Source organism: Schistocerca serialis, chromosome 1 (genome assembly GCF_023864345.2).
Source record: "Schistocerca serialis cubense isolate TAMUIC-IGC-003099 chromosome 1, iqSchSeri2.2, whole genome shotgun sequence".
NCBI classification, from domain to species: domain Eukaryota; kingdom Metazoa; phylum Arthropoda; class Insecta; order Orthoptera; family Acrididae; genus Schistocerca; species Schistocerca serialis.
This window is the reverse complement of record NC_064638.1, coordinates 261,740,460-261,765,042: the sequence shown is the minus strand read 5'-3', so window position 1 is coordinate 261,765,042 and position 24,583 is coordinate 261,740,460. Positions and strand designations below refer to the sequence as shown.

At 40.3% G+C, this 24,583-nt stretch overlaps 1 protein-coding gene across 1 annotated transcript in view; it reads left to right on the top strand.

Annotated features, from left to right (window-relative positions):
- LOC126467365 (putative carbonic anhydrase 3) overlaps window positions 1-24,583 on the top strand; it is a 506,280-nt gene that overhangs the window by 415,720 nt on the left and 65,977 nt on the right. The window contains exon 4 of the mRNA XM_050096456.1: window positions 17,135-17,255. Within this exon, the coding sequence (XP_049952413.1) occupies window positions 17,135-17,255 (121 nt within the window). The remainder of the gene's footprint in view (window positions 1-17,134; window positions 17,256-24,583) is intronic.

Below are 24,583 nucleotides of genomic sequence, written 5' to 3'. Positions count from 1 at the left end.
GGTAAAATAGTCCCCCATTCGGATCTCCGGGCGGGGACTACTCAAGAGGATGTCGTTATCAGGAGAAAGAAAACTGGCGTTCTACGGATCGGAGCGTGGAATGTCAGATCCCTTAATCGGGCAGGTAGGTTAGAAAATTTAAAAAGGGAAATGGATAGGTTAAAGTTAGATATAGTGGGAATTAGTGAAGTTCGGTGGCAGGAGGAACAAGACTTCTGGTCAGGTGACTACAGGGTTATAAACACAAAGTAATGCAGGAGTAGGTTTAATAATGAATAGGAAAATAGGAATGCGGGTAAGCTACTACAAACAGCATAGTGAACGCATTATTGTGGCCAAGATAGATACGAAGCCCACACCTACTACAGTAGTACAAGTTTATATGCCAACTAGCTCTGCTGATGACGAAGAAATTGAAGAAATGTATGATGAAATAAAAGAAATTATTCAGATAGTGAAGGGAGACGAGAATTTAATAGTCATGGGTGACTGGAATTCGAGTGTAGGAAAAGGGAGAGAAGGAAACGTAGTAGGTGAATATGGATTGGGGCTAAGAAATGAAAGAGGAAGCCGCCTGATAGAATTTTGCACAGAGCACAACTTAATCATAGCTAACACTTGGTTTAAGAATCATGATAGAAGGTTGTATACATGGAAGAACCCTGGAGATACTAAAAGGTATCAGATAGATTATATAATGGTAAGACAGAGATTTAGGAACCAGGTTTTAAATTGTAAGACGTTTCCAGGGGCAGATGTGGACTCTGACCACAATCTATTGGTTATGACCTGTAGATTAAAACTGAAGAAACTGCAAAAAGGTGGGAATTTAAGGAGATGGGACCTGGATAAACTGAAAGAACCAGAGGTTGTACAGAGTTTCAGGGAGAGCATAAGGGAACAATTGATAGGAATGGGGGAAAGAAATACAGTAGAAGAAGAATGGGTAGCTCTGAGGGATGAAGTAGTGAAGGCAGCAGACGATCAAGTAGGTAAAAAGAAGAGGGTTAGTAGAAATCCTTGGGTAACAGAAGAAATATTGAATTTAATTGATGAAAGGAGAAAATATAAAAATGCAGTAAATGAAGCAGGCAAAAAGGAATACAAACGTCTCAAAAATGAGATCGACAGGAAGTGCAAAATGGCTAAGCAGGGATGGCTAGAGGACAAATGTAAGGATGTAGAGGCTTATCTCACTAGGGGTAAGATAGATACTGCCTACAGGAAAATAAAAGAGACCTTTGGAGATAAGAGAACCACATGTATGAACATCAAGAGCTCAGATGGAAACCCAGTTCTAAGCAAAGAAGGGAAAGCAGAAAGGTGGAAGGAGTATATAGAGGGTCTATACAAGGGCGATGCACTTGAGGACAATATTATGGAAATGGAAGAGGAGGTAGATGAAGATGAAATGGGAGATATTATACTGCGTGAAGAGTTTGACAGAGCACTGAAAGACCTAAGTCGAAACAAGGCCCCGGGAGTAGACAACATTCCATTGGAACTACTGACGGCCTTGGGAGAGCCAGTCCTGACAGAACTCTACCATCTGGTGAGCAAGATGTATGAAACAGGCGAAATACCCTCAGACTTCAAGAAGAATATAATAATTCCAATCCCAAAGAAAGCAGGTGTTGACAGATGTGAAAATTACCGAACAATCAGTTTAATAAGCCACAGCTGCAAAGTACTAACACGAATTCTTTACAGACGAATGGAAAAACTAGTAGAAGCCGACCTCGGGGAAGATCAGTTTGGATTCCGTAGAAATACTGGAACACGTGAGGCAATACTGACCTTACGACTTATCTTAGAAGAAAGATTAAGGAAAGGCAAACCTACGTTTCTAGCATTTGTAGACTTAGAGAAAGCTTTTGACCATGTTGACTGGAATACTCTCTTTCAAATTCTAAAGGTGGCAGGGGTAAAATACAGGGAGCGAAAGGCTATTTACAACTTGTACAGAAACCAGATGGCAGTTAAAAGAGTTGAGGGGCATGAAAGGGAAGCAGTGGTTGGGAAGGGAGTAAGACAGGGTTGTAGCCTCTCCCCGATGTTATTCAATCTGTATATTGAGCAAGCAGTAAAGGAAACAAAAGAAAAATTTGGAGTAGGTATTAAAATCCATGGAGAAGAAATAAAAACTTTGAGGTTCGCCGATGACATTGTAATTCTGGCAGAGACAGCAAAGGACTTGGAAGAGCAGTTGAACGGAATGGATGGTGTCTTGAAGGGAGGATATAAGATGAACATCAACAAAAGCAAAACGAGGATAATGGAATGTAGTCGAGTTAAGTCGGGTGATGCTGAGGGAATTAGATTAGGAAATGAGGCACTTAAAGTAGTAAAGGAGTTTTGCTATTTGGGGAGCAAAATAACTGATGATGGACGAAGTAGAGAGGATATAAAATGTAGACTGGTAATGGCAAGGAAAGCGTTTCTGAAGAAGAGAAATTTGTTAACATCGAGTATAGATTTAAGTGTCAGGAAGTTATTTCTGAAAGTATTTGTATGGAGTGTAGCCATGTATGGAAGTGAAACATGGACGGTAAGTAGTTTGGACAAGAAGAGATTAGAAGCTTTTGAAATGTGGTGCTACAGAAGAATGCTGAAGATTAGATGGGTAGATCACATAACTAATGAAGAAGTATTGAATAGGATTGGGGAGAAGAGAAGTTTGTGGCACAACTTGACCAGAAGAAGGGATCGGTTGGTAGGACATGTTCTGTGGCATCAAGGGATCACCAATTTAGTATTGGAGGGCAGCGTGGAGGGTAAAAATCATAGGGGGAGGCCAAGAGATGAATACACTAAGCAGATTCAGAAGGATGTAGGTTGCAGTTGGTACTGGGAGATGAAGAAGCTTGCACAGGATAGAGTAGCATGGAGAGCTGCATCAAACCAGTCTCAGGACTGAAGACCACAACAACAACAACATGTAGACACAGGCAACAGATCGGCTACTTTCTATTGTTATCGGAAACTATGAATGAATTCTTAAGTTTTCTTCTTATGTCATTGTTGTGGCGGCTCCTGTTCGTAATCTTTTAAAGCAAATCGACCCTTGTACTTCACTGACACTGCACTTCCTAAAATACTTACAGACTAGGGATGCTGCCTTTTCTGCAATACAACGAATGTACGATAACAGCGAGACACTACCATATAGCCCAGACACGGTGAGTCTCGCACACTACGGGTACGTGCCTGCCATCCAACAGGCCATGCCACATGGTAACATCGCATTATTGTCTCAGCACTGTTGTACCAATTCTTATGCGATGCGTTTGTTGATCGTTTCTGTCGGCGTTGTCATTAAAATAGCACTAATCGCTTTTCCCGTTTTCTATAATAACGCAATATCTCAAAGCAATGGAAATTTTACGAATAAAAATCATTCGTTTTTGAAAAAGTTTATTTAAAAACAAAAAATTTTACCACTGCCGTTGCTAATTCATATTTCGTTTTTTTGTTTTTAAACCTGTTATAACCGAGATCAAACGAATACCGAAAAATAGCGGTTATTGAGAACTAAAATACCGGTGTCGGTTTTAACTGGTCGGTTTTTCCCATACCTAGCAAATGCTAACTCGCACAGAGGCTTAATATCAGTCGTTATTCTCTCCTCGCTCCATCTGTGCATGCAAGAGGAACAGACTTTAATGTGCGGTTCTGTACAAAGTGTCCTCTGCCACATACATTACAATGACTCACTACGTACGAGGGAATGTTCTGGGTAGTGCCGAGCCTTTGGTATAAAAAACGCAATGCATAGTTCTGAAGTACGCTCCTTAACTATCGTGAAGTAGACATCCTGCCATACATCTGCGAACAGCACCTGCGCGAACACTGCAAGACTGAGGTGTTCCTGTATGCAAGCGGTATCGGATCTGTAGACTACCGTCTTTACTATTTGAGTCTCAGTACGTGCTATGGATGACATTCTTTTCTTGTGGTCCTTTTTATTATCTATTCTGCTTTCAGGAATATGATGTCAGTCTCCGAAATGGAAACAGTTAAAGGAGCTGGAATTGTGTTGTGCAAAAGAAACAAACTGGTGCTTATGCATTGATGAAAAATACACGTAAAAGTTCAGTCAAATGGAGAGAGGGGTACAGAATGAATTTCCACTCTACAACGGAGGTCCGCTGATTTGAAACTTCCTGGCAGGTTAAAACTGTGTGCCGAACCGGTACTCGAATCTGGGACCTTTCCCTTTCTCAGCCTTTCTCTGCGGATTGAGTTGTCCAAGCACGAGTCACAACCCGCCCTCACAGCTGTAGTTTCGGTAGCATCTCATCTTCTACAGCGTAGCTTACGGGGCTAGCACAGCTGGAAGAAAAGATATTACGGAGAAATGGCGTATCCATAGGCGGGAGGGTGTTTCCAGAACGAATTTTCACTCGGCAGCTAGGTTTGCGTTGACCTGAAATTTCCAGGCGAGTTAAAACTGTATATCGGAACGGTGCTTGGTCCTGGAACCTTTGCCTCTCTCGGGCAAGTGTTCTACCGATTGAACTACCCAAGCACAACTCACGGAGCCCCCCCCCCCCCTTCCGTTCTACCCATTGAACTACCAAAGCATAACTCACGGAGCCCCCCCCCCCCCCCCTTCCACCAGTACCTCTCATGTTCGAGGCCCGATCCGGCTTTTATCTGACAAGAAGTCTCAAATCGGCGCACACTCCGCTGCAGACTGAAAATACATTCTGTAAACTATACAATAGGTTCCACTATACAACTATGACTCCAGAGTCTCCTCTCTTGCAACAGTGCCAATCCCCGAGAGATGCAGGAAAACGTCTGTGAAGTTTGGAAGGCAGTAAACGAGGCACTGGCGGAAGTAAGGCTTTGATGGCGTGTCAGGAGTTATGCTTCAATAGCTGGTGTGTCGGCTTATGCTGTTCCAAAATAACCGGCCGGAGTGACCGAGCGGTTCTAGGCCATTCAGTCTGGAACCGCGCGACCGCTACGGTAGCAGGTTCGAATCCTGCCTCGGGCATGGGTGTCTGTGATGTCCTTAGGTTAGTTAGGTTTAAGAAGTTCTAAGTTTCAGGGGACTGATGACCTCAGATTTTAAGTCCCATAGTAGTCAGAGCCATTTTCTGTTCCAAAATAATTTATCAATAACATTCTGCAGAGCATTGGAACTGTAGTTATGGGCTTCGGAACTAAATGGCCCAAAAACGAAGGACCAAGTGAGACATCTATTGTGCCACGCTCGACAGTCTGTGTGTATGTGTGCGCGCGCGCGCGCGCGCGCGCGAGAGAGGGAGAGAGAGAGAGAGAGAGAGAGAGAGAGAGAAAGTTTTACTATGCCAGGAAGTTGCTGAGAGCGGAATGCCAGTGCGAACACAACACGCTGTTAATAGCCATAGTCGGATGTGGTAAAACAGGGCACAGCTATCCAACTGATTGGCGCTAGGTGCTGTTCAATAAATACAGGTGCTAGTTCCAATGACGATTAACAATTGCCTTCATTTGAACCCTTTTCGGAAAAACAGAAGGAGTATTTATATCATGTAAATGTAAATGTGGCTCTCATAACCCTCTCAGACCTGAGAGAAAACGATGTGTACAAACTGAATGAATTTTGAATGCCTTGCTTAAAAATGTGGTCGAATACAGGAAAATCCAATAGAATATCTATATTTCAATCTTTTTCCCAAAAGTTTCGACCCACACGAATGTGCATGTTAGGCTTAGTCTGTAATAATTGGTCAGAAATAAGTAACTCAAATTTCAATTACAGAAAAAGTGTATTTCCTCAAAAAAATCACAATAATAATCAACATGAACTGGAAATTAATTTGTAGAATCAAAATACATTTTCAAATTTTGAGACATCATTTTCTTTCAAGAGGAAACTCCCACTTGCTACGAAAGAAATTGTAAATTAATATTTACATGCTACAGAGTTATCACTTCTGTGTATGGAATGTTACAAAACAGTTTGAATTTTTTGAATGGCACAAATACACACTACATTTGGTACACCGTGTCCTTGTTTGCCTTTGTACACTCTGCATTTCTACATCTTGCATTAGACACGTCATCAACTATGGGCCAGTGTGAGTATCTATCGAGCCTTCTGTCCAAACAAGGCTGATCAGCAGGCTCGTACTTTTTCTCAGGAACCTGCGCTGCACCATCATCAGGGTTTTCTGTGGAAGGCCTTTGTTTAGCAGAAAACAAAAATGATTCTCGAAGACCTAGTCTGAAACTAAAAAAATATAGTTTATCCTTCGCAGGTACTCCAGCAACTTGACAAGCTTCCTTGTATTCAGTCCAGGAATTGATGCAAGCAAGGTCTATGAGATGAATTATGAGTTTCAGAGTCCATTTCCTTATTTTTATAAATGTTCTGTAGGTCTCCATCATCTGATCGCAACTGTCAGCTCCTCCCATGCTCATATTATACTTTGTAACAACTGAGGGACGAGGAACATTGACATACGCTCTTTCCTTTTTGATCCACCGTTCTACATTTGTTACTGGATTGTATCCAAAAAGTTTGACACCAGTGCTACTGCTTTTGTGTTTTTGCATGGAATGACGACAGCATTGTTGTCATCCCATCAGAGTTCTTCCATGTCACCTCTTTTCAATTTTTTTTCTCTTCAGTCAGATGCACATCTCTAATTCTATTACGCAAGATTGTTCCTGTTCCATACATTCCATTTTCCCGCAGGGTTTCCAACAGCGGAATGGTTATTAAATATCTGTCAAAGAACAGATAAGAATCTCTTTCTAGTATTTGAATCAGTCGAAGCACAATACTAGGCCCTAGGCCATAGTTGCTTTCAGGCAGAGGTGTTGATTTTCTCTGGTAAATCTCAAAATCTAGGACTAATCCTTTGCTCGCTGCTAAAACAAAATTTTTTAAACCTCTTGGGCGTGGTTTGTTTGGTACATATTGCTTAGAGGAACAACGACCAGTAAAAGGTATCATCTGCTCATCAATAGAGTGATGGCCTCCATTGGGCGAGGCAATTTGATATAGGCATTCGTCATGAAGTCTATTGCAAGTTGAACTTTCCATGCAACGACTTTCGTACAGAAAAAAACTATCCCTTGTGATACTGTCTGCTATTAAAGGAAGGTGATATTTACATTGCCAACACATTCTCGCACATAGGTATTTGGTATCGCCCATTAGAATGAGTATTCCAAAAACATTTTTTTACTTCCTCCACGTTAACTCCTAAAACGTGCCCTGTTTTAGGTAAATGATATATGTTTGTGTATGTAGACGCAGGCTCAAAAAAATCGTCATGAAAGTACGTTTGAAAGTATTTCGTAGGAGTCATTGGCGATTCATGGAAAATATCAGATACTGGAGGGCCTTGCGAAGAAAAAGGACATTTTCTCCACAAATGTTTTCTCGTTGTCACTAGATTCAGTTGTGCACACTGTGGTACCTGCTCATTTTGCATTCGTTCTTGTCTTTCACTTTGATTTTCTACCTGCTGGTTCTGAAGTAGGGGCTGTTCCTTAGAGTCGTCAGGTGTACTTTCAGCAATTTTCTTCTTAGGTGATGGCATCTGGGATTCATCAAGAATGTCATCATCTCTGCTAATGTCCTCCACATCTGACTGGGCGAGAAAGTATTCAGTCCCTGCATCTGTCAGCGTATCTAGAAAAAGGGACACCTGTTAACCTCAACGACTGAAATCGGTAAAAAAAAAAGGAGTAAAAGCCCAACACACACAGTTGCGTTACATTGATTATCGAAGAAGCATCTAATGTGGAAATAGTGTTGAACAATCAATCTTTATGCACAGCATTTGATTCATTCATTATTCAACTAATCGAAGAAGCATCTAATGTGGAAATAGTGTTAACAATCAATCTTTATGCACAGCATTTGATTCATTCATTATTCAACTATACTTCTAAATTTTTATGCGCTCTGAAAGCTAGTAGAACATAATAAAAATTAACAATACCTCCCTCCATACGGTCGTCTCAAGGCCGCCAATGTCAGAAAACTTGAAACGAACTGCCACACAGCGCAGCTCTGCGGAAGAAATACTAACTAAAATGGACTGTAGCGCACTCTCTGAAACTTCCACTATTGTGTGGGCCAGGGCTGAGCGGTCACGCATTAACCATGTCACTGTAATCTACCAAACAACATACCCACACAATTGTGTGTGTGCAGTCTGAAAGGGTTAAGTAGCCAACAGTGACATATTGGTTATGGGTGGACTTTCCATCTCGAAAAGTCAGTATGTCCATTACCTAGAAACTGCTGTGAAGCCCTTTCTTAGATTGTAGCTACTAGGGGAGTGATGCATAATACTTAGCTTCTCACTCTCAGGCACTCTTCCCACGTTCTCGTGAGCCTGCCAAAAATTACCTAGTACTTTTCAGTGCTGGCAAGCTGAGTGGAAGGACAGCGGTGGGAGCTCGGGGACTGTTACCAACTCCTTCTTGCGCTATTCCCTTTCAGACTGGTGCAACAAGTAAAGGAGTCAATGGATGTGGTCCTTCTGCTAAAGTGGCCGCCCTGCTCAAGCTGGCACATACCCCACCAACTGACCCTGCTAGTAGTGCAGATGGGCACTGCACCTTCACTATGAAAACCGGGCTTGGTGTTCACCATCGCCATCAACACCCAGGAGTGACAAACACAGAGACCGACATGGGTAGGAGGAGGACATGATGGAGGGAGGAGGCGGCTCTGTCACTCATGCAAGCTGAGGTGAACCAGGACCTGGCACCACTCTTCCCGCATCATTTGTTCGACCTGATCGAGAATCAGCAGTGCAAAGCTGCCCATACAGAGTAGGTTGCAGCCTTAATTGCAGCCCTCACCAAGGAGCAGCAATCACCAAGACTCTCGCCCCCATCGGAGAATGGTCCGCTCCAGAAGGGGACACACCACCATCTTTGTCTCTGGTTGACACCCGCATCTGGGAGCACCTTGCTGGGCTTCCTGCCTCACCTCCAAAATTTGAGGTTCCTGACGCCCTTGTGACGTTGGGGCTATGAACGTCACCCAAAGTCATCTTAAGCATGCTCTCAGATGCCCTGGATGCTGTCAGCAGCAAGGAGGAGCAGGTGAAGAAAAAGCCGCCGCATCCATCACCTAAGCAGCAGCCTCACACAGGCCCTCCCACACAGAAGCTTAGGTGGAGGAGATGGGAGTACACACACTGCCAGGAAGCCTTCCACCAGATCCGTACCTGGTGTGTATGCAGCTACATTGACAGGATGCTATTGCAGCAGCATCAGACATCCTGGACCTGGTGGACTGTGCTGTTTTCTTCATTAACAGGCCTGGCCTCAGTGATGATCAGCTCCTATCACACTTGGAGCCATTAGACTCTTAGATACTGTGGGTGCCAATCACTGCCAAAGAGATCGCTGCTTCATTGCCACCCAGAGGTTTGGCTGCAGGTCCAGACAGCCTTACTGGCATCCAGCTTTGCCGTCTGACAAAGGAGGTCCTGGAGAAATTTCTAAACCTTTTCCTCCTACCCAGAGCCCTTCCTTCCCATCTCCTTCATGCAAGAACCTGATTTCCAAGAAGTTTGCATCAGCATCCCCCACTGAGTTCCGCCCAGTCACCATCTGCTCAGTGCTCGCTCGAGTATTTCACGAGGTCCTAGCATCACGCCTGATGTGGCTGAGTGCTCTGAACAACAAACTTGAATACAATGTGACAAAAAAGGAAGAGGACGTAGAGGGAAATGAAATCGGAGGTATGATACTGCGAGAAGGATCTAACAGACCACTGAAAGACCTAAGCCAAAGCAAGACTCCCAGAGTAGACAACATTCCTTCAGAAATACTGAGAACCTTGTAAGAGTAGTCACAACAAAACTATTCCACCTGATGTGCAAGATATATGAGACAGGCAACATTCCTTCAAACTTCAGGAAATATGTAATAATTCCAATTCCAAAGAAAGCAGACGCTGACAGATGTGGGTATTACTGAAATATTAGTTCATTAATTCATACTTACAACATGCTGACAGAATTTTTTTTACAGAAGGATGGAAAAAACAGGTAGATCTTGGGGAAGATCAATTTGGGTTTCAGAGAAATGGAAACACACAAGGCAATACTGACACTATGACTCATCATGGAAGATAGGATGAAGAAAGATAAATCTTTGTCTATAAGATTTGTACACTTAGATAAAGCTTTTGACAATGTTGACTGGAATATGCTCTTTGAAATTCTGAAATTAGCAGGGGTAAAATACAGGGAGCAAAAGGTTGTGTACAAGTGGTATAGACAGTAGTTGGTAGTTATAAGAGTCAAAGCACATGAATTGGAAGCAGTAATAGAAAAGTGAGTGTGATGTGGCTATAGTTTATCCTCTGTGTTATTCAGTTTGTGCATTGAGCAAGCAGTAAAGGAAACCAAAGAAAACTTTGTAGACAGAATTAAAGGTCAGGGACAAGAAATAAAAACTTTGAAGTTTTCTAATGACACTGCAGTTCTGTCAGTGACAGAAAAGGACTTGGAAGAGAAGTTGAATGGAACTGGTAGTATCTTAAAAAGAGGTTATAAGATGACCATCAGAGAAAGTAAAACAAGTGTTGCAGAATGCAGTCAAATTAAACTAGTTGATACAGAGGGAATCAGATTAGGAAATGGGACACTAAAAGTAGTACATGGTTTTTTTTTTTTATTTGGGCCTCAAAATAACTGATGGTGGCTGAAGTAAAGAGGATGGCTTTAGTAAGGAAAGAATTTCTGAAGAAAAAAATAAATTTATTAGCATCAAACATAGATTTAAGTGTTAAAAAGCCTTTCTGAAGATATTTGTCAGGTGTAGCCTTGCACAGAAGTGAAATGTGGATGGTAAATATTTCAGACAAAATAAGAGCTTTTGAAATAGGGTGCTATAGAAGAATGCTGATGATTACATGAATAGACTGTGCAACTAATGAGGACACACTGAATAGAATTAAGTGGAAAAGAAATTTATGGCACAAATTGACTAAGAGGAGGGGTTGTTTGATGGGACACTTCCTGAGACATCAATAAATCGTCAGTATTATAGTAAAGGGAAGTGAGTGTGTGTGTGTGTGTGTGTGTGTGTGTGTCTGCAGAGGGGGGGGGGGGGGGGGGGGTTAAAACTGTAGAGAAAGGCCTAGGGAAAATACAGCAAACAAGTTTAAATGGATATAGTTTGCAGTAGTTATTCGGAGGTGAAGACCATAGAACAACTGCATCAAACCCGATCATGAACGCAAATTGTTATGCATATGTTTTACACTACAGTATTCGGGAGTATATGTTATACAAGAATGCGTTTATTTATAGTTATATAGTATAAATTACTACCTGTTCTATTAAGAAGTGTGCCTATTTTACTTCCATGTTGCTGTTCTGGTACAAAAATACTCTTGCATGCTCCAAATCTTTTCGTTTCTTCTGACATTTCTCACATTTGGCCATCACATTCTCTGTAGCAAATCACAACTTGTCAGTATCTGCCATGGGCAAGAATGGTTAAGTGCTGGCCCCCACCACCTGTTTGATGGAGATGGTGCCACATCATAGACACTGAGGTGGAGTGCCCATTCTCTGCTTGACCAAACCTTAAGCAAATGGAGCATGATATTTGGAAAATTATGGACCTGATTTTTTTATGGTTTATTATGATTTTAGAGTATGCCAGAAGGAAGAATTTGGCAGCTTTTAATTCCTCAGATCATCTTACTTATCATTAACTTCTTTTAAAAAATTTAATTAAATTGATGATTGATTCAGTGAAACAGCAAATTCTCCATTTCATTTCTCAGTCCAAATTTATACAATGAATCATCATATGCTCAGTTTGAAGTGACTTTTTACGTTGGTTAACCAAACTATGTCTGAAACTCAGTGAAACAGTAAATTCTCCATTTCATTTCTCAGTCCAAATTTGTACAGTGAATCTTCATCTGCTCAGTTTGAAGTGCCTTTTTATTTTGGTTAACCAAACTTAGTCTGAAACTCATCAGCGCAATATCTCATGCATGTGTCAGCAGATTTTCTCATAAATAAACCCCACCCCACAAAAAAGAGGCCACATTCTCTCAATTATCAGGTAGCTGTACTTATGTACTTGCACTTATCAACCCACGCCATCAGGCAGGAACTTCTAAATGTCGCCACATGTGTTTTTGACACTCCCTGGCCAGTGTACTGCAAGTGCACTGCAGCCTTTAGTCAGGGTTGTGCAGTGCCTACGTGATGAAGCAGACACACTACACAGGGTGCCACCAAACCTGCATAGGACAACACTCTGCAGGCACCTGGTTCAAGAACCTTCACCACCAAAAGGCAGAGAAACATAGCTCTTATATAATCAGCAAATGCATAGGATGCTTTCAGGATGTATTGAATGGTTGGATACTGTGCTACATTTCCAAGTATCATGATGAAGTTACTTTGCATCTCTCCTCACAAAGTGTTTCAGATTCCCAGGAACCATAGATTTTATTTGCAGACTGTCTGAACATGTCTAATCCGATGCTCTGCAGGGAAAGACACAAGTGTACAGTCAGTAGAACTTGTTGCTGATGAGTGACTATTTAGCCCTTAGAAGCATTCTTCACTGTTTTAACCCAAAGACAAAAGTACTGGTTTATATGTACATAATTTTCACATCCCATTGTATCATGGAAGTCTCTTCTGTGTCAGTGCATATAAAGTAAATAAAGTGATTATTTAGTACAGGCGATCAGTAAAAATATTGTGTAAAGTAGATAGCCTTACATGGTGCAGAATTTTTTTCAAGGATCTTGGAATCCTTACACTTACTTCTGTAATATTATTGGTATTTCTGCCCTATGAAAACTTTGAGTACCCTTGGAAAGGCATTCAACTATCTGTATATTAAATGATCAACTTATGAGACATATTCTTTGAAAGACATTTATTTTATATAATTAACATGAAAGACATTTATTTTATATAATTAACATTACTGTAAAGATGCGCATCTAGCGCGGACACTAATACATCGATTGCGCAGTCAAAGAAACATTTTAGCAGAAGCTGAACGACGTTCCGCTTCGATCTAAATAAAAGGTGACAGTAAAAAAAACTTTGGTACGTCTTCAGATTTTTTAATGTACTTCTGCTTGTGGTGTGAAAGCGTGAAGAAGGTCGACTTTAAGCTAAAAAAGTGAGCAGTCTTGCCAGCGTGCAGACAACATTATTAATTAATAACATTCAAGTAATTTATGTTCGAAACTGTAAATCGGCAAGCTATTGTTATCGGAGGTGTTGAACAGTGCAAGAATTGTCTTTAACGAAGGAGAAAAGTGACTGTAATTTGTGATAAAAACGCGAACATAGGAGCTAGTAAAGGACAGGCTGAAATGTGATCGCACCATAGAGTTAGATAATTACTTATGTAAGTTATGCTGTCTATAAAGTAGCTCTAATTGCTTGTGAGAATTATTAGAATATATTTAGTGTTTACCAGATTTCTTATTCTATTCTTTTCCTTTATACTTTTTTTTAACCTCCATGCCATATTATTTTTAGAAATGTCAAACAGCCTTTACTACAGCAGAAAATACTGTGGCATCCTGGTCGTGTACAGAAGACCGCCCCTTGTCTTCTATACAACTCATAGCAGCCCCATTTATGAATGATTTCATTTGCAAATGCATTTTTTTTTTACTGTTCATTGTTAAAGGTGCCTTAGCTAATTATAAAATTCATACTGATTACGTAAAGAAATCCGGGTTGTTCTTTTCCAAGTAATAGAAGTCTTTGCATAATCAAAAACTAGTCTCCTTCTGACAACGATCAGGAGCCGACCAGAAGACGGACGTCTTCGACCGCTTTCGTGTCTCCTGTGGCAAAGCTGTGCCAAACTGGGAACACGGCATTCTAGTATGAAACACAGATTTAAATTGATATAATTGAAATATATTTAACCTAATAATAGCAATAATTTTTTTTTTATCATACTAGACTTCACAAGACAGTTACTCCTTCACAGTTTTTGAGGCTGACAATAAATATCAGTTTCAGCTGAAATATCATGTAGACAATCATGAATACAAGACATGAAAACAATTTTCATGTAGATTTTGTCACCTTGTTAAGTTCAGACTGGAGTTATGTTCTATGGTACAAAGATATTCATCGAGTTCACATATATCATACAGCAAGAAATTGGGTATCCCAACCAGTTCCAAAGAAAGTGGAAAAACAAGTGTGAGCCACTCTTTCTAAAAATTGTCGTAATATTTAGATTTTGAGTAGAAAGTTATTTTAACTATATGACAAGTAGCAGTGTTCTCTGTAAACTTGTGTGACACATAGTAATGTATTGTGAATATAACTCGGTACTCACAAATGCAGGTAAGTATTTTCTTAGTGCCACTGTGTGAACTTTGTCTAGATCGCAAGCTAATAAAATAGTATGACCAGTTTAGATTGTATTATCAATCATCTTCAGATCACAAAATATTGTTACAGAGTGTCACACACTATATATTGTACAATCAAGGGCTGAACCATTGAAACTTAAATATCATTTTATAGGAAAATAAAGTTTACATTGAAAATTAAGATTACTGTTCTGCTTTCTTGACCATTCCAAGCCTTGATAAAATTAAGCTAATTATTTGTGTTATACTGCTACCACTTATGTTTTATATTTATTTTCTGTTTAATTTAACATGACACTCCATGTTTAGACCATGTTCTGCTTATCTTCAGGAATGTATACATACAGATGTACAGGGTGTTTCAAAAATGACCGGTATATTTGAAACGGCAATAAAAACTAAACGAGCAGCGATAGAAATACACCGTTTGTTGCAATATGCTTGGGACAACAGTACATTTTCAGGCGGACAAACTTTCAAAATTACAGTAGTTACAATTTTCAACAACAGATGGCGCTGCAAGTGATGTGAAAGATATAGAAGACAACGCAGTCTGTGGGTGCGCCATTCTGTATGTCGTCTTTCTGCTGTAAGCATGTGCTGTTCACAACGTGCAAGTGTGCTGTAGACAACATGGTTTATTCCTTAGAACAGAGGATTTTTCTGGTGTTGGAATTCCACCGCCTAGAACACAGTGTTGTTGCAACAAGACGAAATTTCAATGGAGGTTTAATGTAACCAAAGGACCGAAAAGCGATACAATAAAGGATCTGTTTGAAAAATTTCAACGGACTGGGAATGTGATGGATGAACGTGCTGGAAAGGTAGGGCGACCGCGTAGGGCAACCACAGAGGGCAACGTGCAGCTAGTGCAGCAGGTGATCCAACAGCGGCCTCGGGTTTCCATTCGCCGTGTTGCAGCTGCGGTCCAAATGACGCCAACGTCCACGTATCATCTCATGCGCCAGAGTTTACACCTCTATCCATACAAAATTCAAACGCAGCAACCCCTCAGCACCGCTACCATTGCTGCACGAGAGACATTCGCTAACGATATAGTGCACAGGATTGATGACGGCGATATGCATGTGGGCAGCATTTGGTTTACTGACGAAGCTTATTTTTACCTGGACGGCTTCGTCAATAAACAGAACTGGCGCATATGGGGAACCGAAAAGCCCCATGTGGCAGTCCCATCGTCCCTGCATCCCCAAAAAGTACTGGTCTGGGCCGCCATTTCTTCCAAAGGAATCATTGGCCCATTTTTCAGATCCGAAACGATTACTGCATCACGCTATCTGGACATTCTTCGTGAATTTGTGGCGGTACAAACTGCCTTAGACGACACTGCAAACACCTCGTGGTCTATGCAAGATGGTGCCCGGCCACATCGCACGGCCGACGTCTTTAATTTCCGGAATGAATATTTCGATGGTCGTGTGATTGCTTTGGGCTATCCGAAACATACAGGAGGCGGCGTGGATTGGCCTCCCTATTCGCCAGACATGAACCCCTGTGACTTCTTTCTGTGGGGACACTTGAAAGACTAGGTGTACCGCCAGAATCCAGAAACAATTGAACAGCTGAAGCAGTACATCTCATCTGCATGTGAAGCCATTCCGCCAGACACGTTGTCAAAGGTTTCGGGTAATTTCATTCAGAGACTACGCCATATTATTGCTACGCATGGTGGATATGTGGAAAATATCATACTATAGAGTTTCCCAGACTGCAGCGCCATCTGTTGTTGAAAATTGTAACTACTGTAATTTCGAAAGTTTGTCTGCCTGAAAATGTACTGTTGTCTCAAGCATATTGCAACAAACGGTGTATTTCTATCGCTGCTCGTTTAGTTTTTATTGCCGTTTCAAATATACCGGTCATTTTTGAAACACCCTGTATATGTTAATTAACAATTAAATATCTCAAGTAATCTGGGTTAACTCAAAAACATTATACTTTACAATTTTGTTCACTGTTCTGCTGATGGAGAGGCTATTGTATGAAATGGGGTGGGAAGGGGGATCAGCGATCAAATCAAACTATCAACATGTTAAAACTGTATCACAAGGGTATTGCACTACAGTAACTGATGCAAAACTACCTGTATGCATACACACAACAGGAGATGTATTACTGAGCTCCACATCAAAAGGACAACAACAGCAGACTCCACTGGACTTGGAGTTCTTGCAGCCTGCCCCTGTACCCATCTTCCACATACCCCAGCAGCCATTCCATCACTAGGACGTGGCATAAATTTGTAGCTGTGGTATTCATGGGTTAATTTAGATTAATTAAGACACGTTATCATCATCTATCTGAAGATAAGCAGAACATTCTAGAAACAGATAGCATTATGTTAGGTAAAACAGAAAAGAAGTAAAAATGTGGCTGGAAGCAATATAACACAAATAACTATTTCATGTAGTCACCATTCCTACATTTAGCCACTAGAGTCACTATTAAATATTTGGCTGCCAGTAGCAGGTACAGAGCAGCTATCTAGTATAACTGAAGAGGCACCAGGTCTTTTTCAAAGTAGTAGCTTTCTTTTTAACTTGCTTTATTAAATTTAGCTGGCATAAGCATGAATAGCACTATACAGTATACTGATAATTAACTGTTAATACAGAATTCTGTTTAGCTTTCTGTGGTTTCCTTTGCTTTTGTTACGTACACCTCAACTTGTATCTCCATCCTCGAAGGTCCTCCTTCTTGCCGGGCCTACAGAAGACAATGAATGACAGTGTGTGCTGCACTCTTTTGCAGTGGAGGTACGACTGGGCAACCCATGTCCCGTAGCTGTGGCATCTGGTGGACTGCCTGGGGTCTACTTGCTGGAGCAGCTGCACTTCCATTGGGAGGCTGAGCACACCATTTCAGGAAAGCGGTATGTTTGCTCCTCCCATTAGAACTACTCAGCACTTTCATGAAGATTACCAGGCATCATCAATACCACCAATAAATCAAGTGAATTCTTAGGTGGTGCCGTAAACAAGGCCATAGCTAATTCCTTCTTCCACATTTGTGTAACAGAACTGGTGTTAATGAGCATACCCAGCAAGGTAGTGTGTGTGTGTGGGGATGAAAAGGGGGTGGGACAGTGAGTGTGTGGTGGGTGGTAGTGTGTGTGTGTGGGGGGGGGGGGGGGGGGGGAGGGGCGGGGGGGGGGGGCAGCTGACAACAATCCCTAGGGAAAAAAAGAACTTCACCAACTGAGCTCACGTCTTACCTCACCACACACATAAAACTATCATTTCAGTAATACCAAGTGTACCCAGAATCATTTATCATAAAATCTCAAAATTACATTATCATTCACCCTGAAGCTCATATGAGATCCCCCCCCCCTTTCCTACCATGCCCTCACCTTCCCTAGTACACTTTTGCAGGTTCTGTACTTATAATGACCCCAGTACTGACGAGATGTGAAACACTAACTTTCTTATTTTAACTAATAGCATGTGTTCTTTTAAATCACATTATCGTGCACATCTGTTAGTACCCACTACTATTTGCAGGACACACTAAAGCTAGAAGCACTGGAAGTGATTCAGTATGGCTCTGTCAGGTCTGCATGGGCATCTGGAACTATGCTGTGTGCAGTTGTTGAAAGGTAACAATAGTCTCTCATGCACCATACAGTATGACATTAGGAACAGTTCCTGCACTATGGGCTTTGTCCTTGAAGATGTGATTGTTATCTGCTGGACACTAATTAATCACATGAGACCTTGTCACGTTGGAATCACATCTGGAAACCTACTTTCTGAACTAATTCGTTCATCAGACCTATGCTCTAGACAGCCATCCTCCTACTTAAATTTCTCTTTAAATGCTCTCTCAGAAGGTACCACACTGCAGACATTTTCGAATATGATATGGCTCCACAATGTGAAAGTGGATGGTGATAAGCTATGATCCAAAAAATACGTTTGGGGTCCTATTGTCTACATCTCCGTTTATACTCTGCAAACCACTGTGAAGTGCATGGAAGAGGGTACTTTATTGTCGTGTCCAGTACTGTCAAATCTCATTTGTGTACATAATAATTAAAGTGGTAGTAGTAGTAGTAGTCATAATAAATCATCAGATATTTGAAATCCACTGCAGAATACAGTGTTCAAACAATGTCGCATATTCCTACAGGATTTAAAATTGGTCAAAACTAGAAGAAAAGTTCCTGTAATTATACATCCAGAAACCAGTACCTGTTGAGATGTGGGTCATTTTACTTGTACTGAGTAATGTGTGATATTTGTTGGTGCAGGCCGCCTTACTGTCCCAGCTCATTGCATGCTGAATTATAAGTGCTATTGGAAAATGTTACCCTTGCTGAAAGACAACTGTAGTTTATGCAGGATGGAGCAGTACACCATTTTCTATGGATTTTGCAACAGTATATCACTGCAGTGTTTCATGGTCGATGGACTGGTCAAAGGGGTCTGGTAGCATGGCCTCCCCATACACCAAACCTGAATGCATTGGATTTCTAGTCATGGGGCCATTTAAAGGCATTGGTGTATGGCCAACCCATTGATAATGTGCAAACATTACAGGAATTTGTTACTATTGCACGTGCAATAGTCTGAATGAGGCCAGGTGTATTTGAATGAGTGCATGATCCATTGTGAAGGGTTGGAGAATGTGTCAGTATGTGTGGTAACCACATGCAATGCTGTTACGGTGTCTATTTCTACTTAACAGACAGATGGGAAATAGAGGACAGGTTGGCCCTTATCTAATCAGGTATTGGTTTGTGGCTATATCATTAGTTTTGACCAGTGCTACCTTCTGGAGGGATATGTAATATATGACACTTTTTTTAAGCTCTCTGTAGACCCCCTCTAGACTTTTCTGTGGAGAAAGATAAGCATGCATCATGTTCCAGCAGGTTTTTTATTACCCATCTGTGATCATCTTGATCTTTTCTTATCTCTTGGAAATCAGTACAAAACAACCCTGGTGCATCTGCCATCAATTCACCTTGCTACATGTCCCACCCATCTTCACTTCATTTTCATTATGATCATAATTACATCCTCCTCTCCAATCTGTTGCCTGCTTGTTTTCCTCTCTCTCTTAGTAATTCCTGATTTTACAGGAAAAGTCATGGGATTCTGAAACATTCAGTGAGTTGAGAGAGACTCTGGGAGGACTTGAAATGTTTGTTCATGGGAAGGAATGTATTGAGGCAATTTGTTGCAAATCACACAGGAGATTCTGCTTCAGAAACAATCAGTTGTGTTGCAGATGAAAAATTATAGAAGGGCATTGAACCGTTGTAATGTTTGTTGCTTGAATGTGTCTACCATACCTTTGGGGTACTTGTTGACCTTGAAAATCATCATTATTGTCTGTGGATTCCTGGGCTCCATGTCTGTTTCCCAATTCGTGATTGTGAGTGTGGCAGTGAGTCATATGTGCACAAGAGTTTGTCACATAGCTCTGAATTTTTCATTCATGCAAAAGGTGGGTTTGGGTAGTTTAAAAAAATATATATAAATGAAATACATGATTGAAAACATCATTTAGATCGCTGTTAAGTATTCACACTTTGATTTATTTAACTAACTTCTATGTTAAGTAGAACTTGCCAACATTCTCTGTGGTTTGCTTCAAGTCCAGTTTGAAACATGATGCACCGTTATAAGGTCTGTTCATATTACATTCCAGTGATAACAGTTCAAAGCAAGTTCCTGTGAGGATTTCTCAAATAATTGAGGTTGTCACCCGGATTGCTGATGGACGACAGGAATGATGGAATTTCCAGGGTTGGCAGGAGCTTATAAAATACAAATTTGTTGATAGAACTGTAAATTAACTGTTGTTTTGTTTTCACTGTGGTGTTGAATAGCTAATAATTTAGCCACAAACCTTTCCATTAGTTTTCTGAGAAAAACTAAATCATAGGTTTTTCTGCTCTGTTTTTGTCATGTCATTAGTTTTGTCAGTCACACTGAAAAAAATTGCAGCAATTAGTTTGATAAAGATATCTCATGCAGCTTTGTTTATCATTGTTGCTTCATGTATCCAAGAAGTTAGGTACTGGTAGTGCATTATTTCAGCCCTAAAATGCATTTCATTATGATAATTTGATGCGGCTCTTTATTTTTTCTCTGTTCTGAAAAAGAGAGCAGACTGTCTCCTGATGGCATGGACATTCATTTTGTTTTCTTCTATTGTAGAACAAGCAGAGTTATTCACCATTAAAGTTATTACTGTGGGTGACTTTACCTTGGCTTCAATTGGTATTGTAACAAAAATCAAATTCATATTGTACATAAAAAATGGTTTATATAAAGCTTGCATTCATTCCTAGCTAAACTTGGAGTAATTGCTAATAAGTGATGTGGTAACTCAAAACTTTGTGAAGTAGTTTTTTCTCACATATAACAAAAGTGGTTTAGAAAATTTTGAACTTCATCATGTAAATCTCAATTAAATCTTTTGATGAAATGAAGTTGCACCTGCTAACATGTCTCACTCCACAGCTTGGTGAGCAAATCGCAGTTATGGAATGGTTTTTGCATTAAAAATCCATGTCTGACTTCCAAGCTTCCTTTCAACAAGTCTGTAGCTCCTTCGGTAACTTTCCAATTGGTTCTGTTCAGTTTGTGCCCCTATGGTTTGTTCTCCCAATATTCAAAGCACTGCTTTATCTTGGAAGACATTCATTCCTGTGCCCATCTATAATTATAGGCTGTGTACTTTATTTTTTAGTACTGTAATCACCAGTCACATGATCAGGAATTTCTGCATAGCTACACACACTTGTATCACTCTGCCTCTGATTCACATTCTGAATGAGATGGTGTAATGATGAGGCAACAGACTCACATTCAGATGGACTGGCTCAAATAGCCACGTGGCCATTCTCAGTTAAGTTTTCCTAAACCAGCTGAAGTGAATGTTGGGATGGTTCCTGAATCAAGGCCATGGCCATTTCCCTTCCCATGCTCACACAGTTCCGGCTTGATGTCCGAGTCTCATAACCTGAGTTGGATGTTAAACTCTCACCACACATAACGTAGGTATGATTACTGCAGTGTGATGATATGAGGTAGCTGAGTTATCAAGGTACTCACCCAAATTCATGAAGTGTAAGTTTCAAATCCATACCCAGCCATACTGATTTAGAGTCCTTCTACGAGGCTAGAGCCAACTGACTCAGTACCCAATTGTTGCCCAGCTGAGCTAGTATTCCACCTGTGATGCCATTCCCTTCAACTGTTCATTAGCTTCTAAATTCCCTTTTTTTGCATATTTCCATAGTCTAATACTGTTTTATTGCTCTTCTTTGTATCGCTATTGGTAATAAGCATGCTACATTTCATAGCATCAGCTGGTATTTTCTGTAATCTATTTAAGTCATTTGACTGTGTGAATTACAATATTCTTCTAATAGAATGAAGTTTTACAGGATTGGCAGACTATCCAAACAATGGATAATGTCATACATAACCAAAAGAATGCAGAAAATTGTACTTAGTGATTCAGCCAATGTAGTCTGAGGACATATCATGTATGAGATTCCCTAAGGCTCTCTCTTGGGACCACTATTGTTCCTCATATATGTAAACTCTCTTCCGACTAATATACAACAAGCAGAATTAGTTCTTTTTGCAAATAACACTAGTACTGTAATCAATCCAAACATAGAAACATCAGCAGAAGAAAAGGTGAACAGTGTTCGTAAAAGTTTAATCAACAGGTTTTCTGCGAATGACTTCACCCTCAATTTTAAAGAGACACAACGTATTCAGTCCTGCACATCTTGGGGGGATACATCAGTGATGAGTGTAACATAAGGTGAGGAAATAATAAACAGAGTAGAGTAGAAACTTGAAAATTCTTAGGTGTTCACATTGATTAGAATTTAAACTGGAAAAAGCACATTTTGGATCTCCTAAAACAACTTAGTTCAACCTTATTTCCACTTAGAATCATTGCAAATCTTGGAGAGAGACAAAGCATTAAGTTGACATATTTTACATATTTTCATTCCATAATGTTTTATGGAATAATGTTCTGGGGTAACTGATCTTTAAGAAAGTCTTCATTGCCCAAAAATGTGCTTTAAGAATAATAAGCGGTGCTCACTCATTATCTTCTTGAAGTCATCTGTTTAAGGAGTTGGGCATTCTGACTATCGCTTCACAATGCATTTATTCCCTCACTAAGTTTGTCATAAGTAATCCGCTGCAATTCAAAAGGGACCATGATGTAATTAATTACAACACCAGAAAGAAAACTGACATTCATTACTCCACATTAAGGTTGTCTTTAGCGCAGAAAGGGATGCATAGTGCTGCAACTAAAATTCTTAATAACTTACCCAGCAATATAAAATGTCTGATACACAGCAAAGTAGTGTGTGGGAGGCGGGAAGGAAACTGAAAAAGTTTCTCTTTGACAACTCCTTCAATTCCATAGAAGAATTTCTACTACTGTAATGTGTAAAAGGTGGTGGATAGATAATTCACATGTGTAAATTTATTAACATTAAAGATAATAATAGAAACTTATTAAGTTGTCATCATGTAGCCATATTTACAAATTAATCTGCAGTGTCACTGTAAAATAACTCATTCCACATCATTACAATTTATTTTACAATCAATGTGTGGAATATGAAACTAAGGAAAATCCAGGATGGAATGTAATAATATTATGAAAAGGAAAGTTACTGCCCACCATATAGTGCAGATGCTTGAATCACAGATAGGCACAACAAAAAGACTGTCACAAATATAGCTTTCAGCCAGTAAGACCTTCATCAAAAATAGGCAACAAGCACACACAAACACACTCACGCGAATGCAACTTACACACGTGTCTGCGAGTTGTGTTTGCATGTGTGTGTACGTCTGTGCCTGCATCTATTTTTGATGAAGGTCTTACTGGCTGAAAGCTATATTTGTGACAGTCTTTTTGTTGTGCCTATCTGTGACTCAGCATCTCCACTATATAGTAAGTAGCAACTTTCCTTTTCATAATATTGGGACATGAAACTAACTAACTTCATTTCTGATTATCATTGGTAGTGTCTCATTGGTAGAGTTTCATTTGGGATTCATCCTGAGACACAATTTTAACCTGTTCCAGATATTCATTTCAGTGCATACTCCACTCAGTTAAGGTCATATTCATTCAGTATCATTAACATCTTTCCAGGGGCAGATGTGGACTCTGACCACAATTTATTGCTTATGAACTGTAGACTAAAACTGAAGAACCTGCAAAAAGGTGGGAATTTAAGGAGATGGGACCTGGATAAGTGAAAATACCAGAGGTTGCAGAGAGTTTCAGGGAGAGCATTAGGGAACAATTGACAAGGACAGGGGAAAGAAATACAGTTGAAGAAGAATGGGTAGCTTTGAGAGTTGAAATAGTGAAGGCAGCAGAGGATCAAGTAGATAAAAAGATGATGGCTATTAGAAATCCTTGGATAACAGAAGAGATACTGAATTTAATTGATGAAAGGAGAAAATATAAAAATGCAGTAAATGAAACAGGCGAAAAGGAGTACAAACATCTCAAAAATGAGATTGACAGGAAGTGCAAAATGGCTAAGCAGAGGTGGCTAGAGGATAAATGTAAGGAAGAGGAGTATATAGAGGGTATATACAAGGGTGATGTAATTCAGGGCAATATTATGGAAATGGAAGAGGACATAGATTAAGATGACATGGGAGATATGATAGTGTGTGAAGAATTTGTCAGAGCACTGAAAAACCAAAGTCGAAACAAGGCCCCGGGAGTAGACAACATTGCATTGGAACTACTGATAACCTTGAGAAAGCCATCCATGACAAAACTCTACCATCTGGTGAGCAAGATGTATGACACAAGTGAAATACCCTCAGATTTCAAGAAGAATATAATAATTCCAATCCTAAAGAAAGCAGCTGTTGACAGGTGTGAATACTAACATGAATTGTTTGCAGACGAATGGAAAAACTGGTAGAAGCTGACCTGGGAAAGGCAAACCTATGATTCTAACATTTTCATACTTAGAGAAAGCTTTTAACAATGTTGACTGGAATACTCTCTTTCAAATTCTGAAGATGACAGGGGTCAAATACAGGGAAACCCATGGAGAAGAAACAAAAACTTTGAGGTTTGCTGATGACATTATAATTCTGTCAGAGACAGCAAAGGACTCTGAAGATCTGTTGAACAGAATAGACAGTGTCTTGAAAGGAGGATATAAGA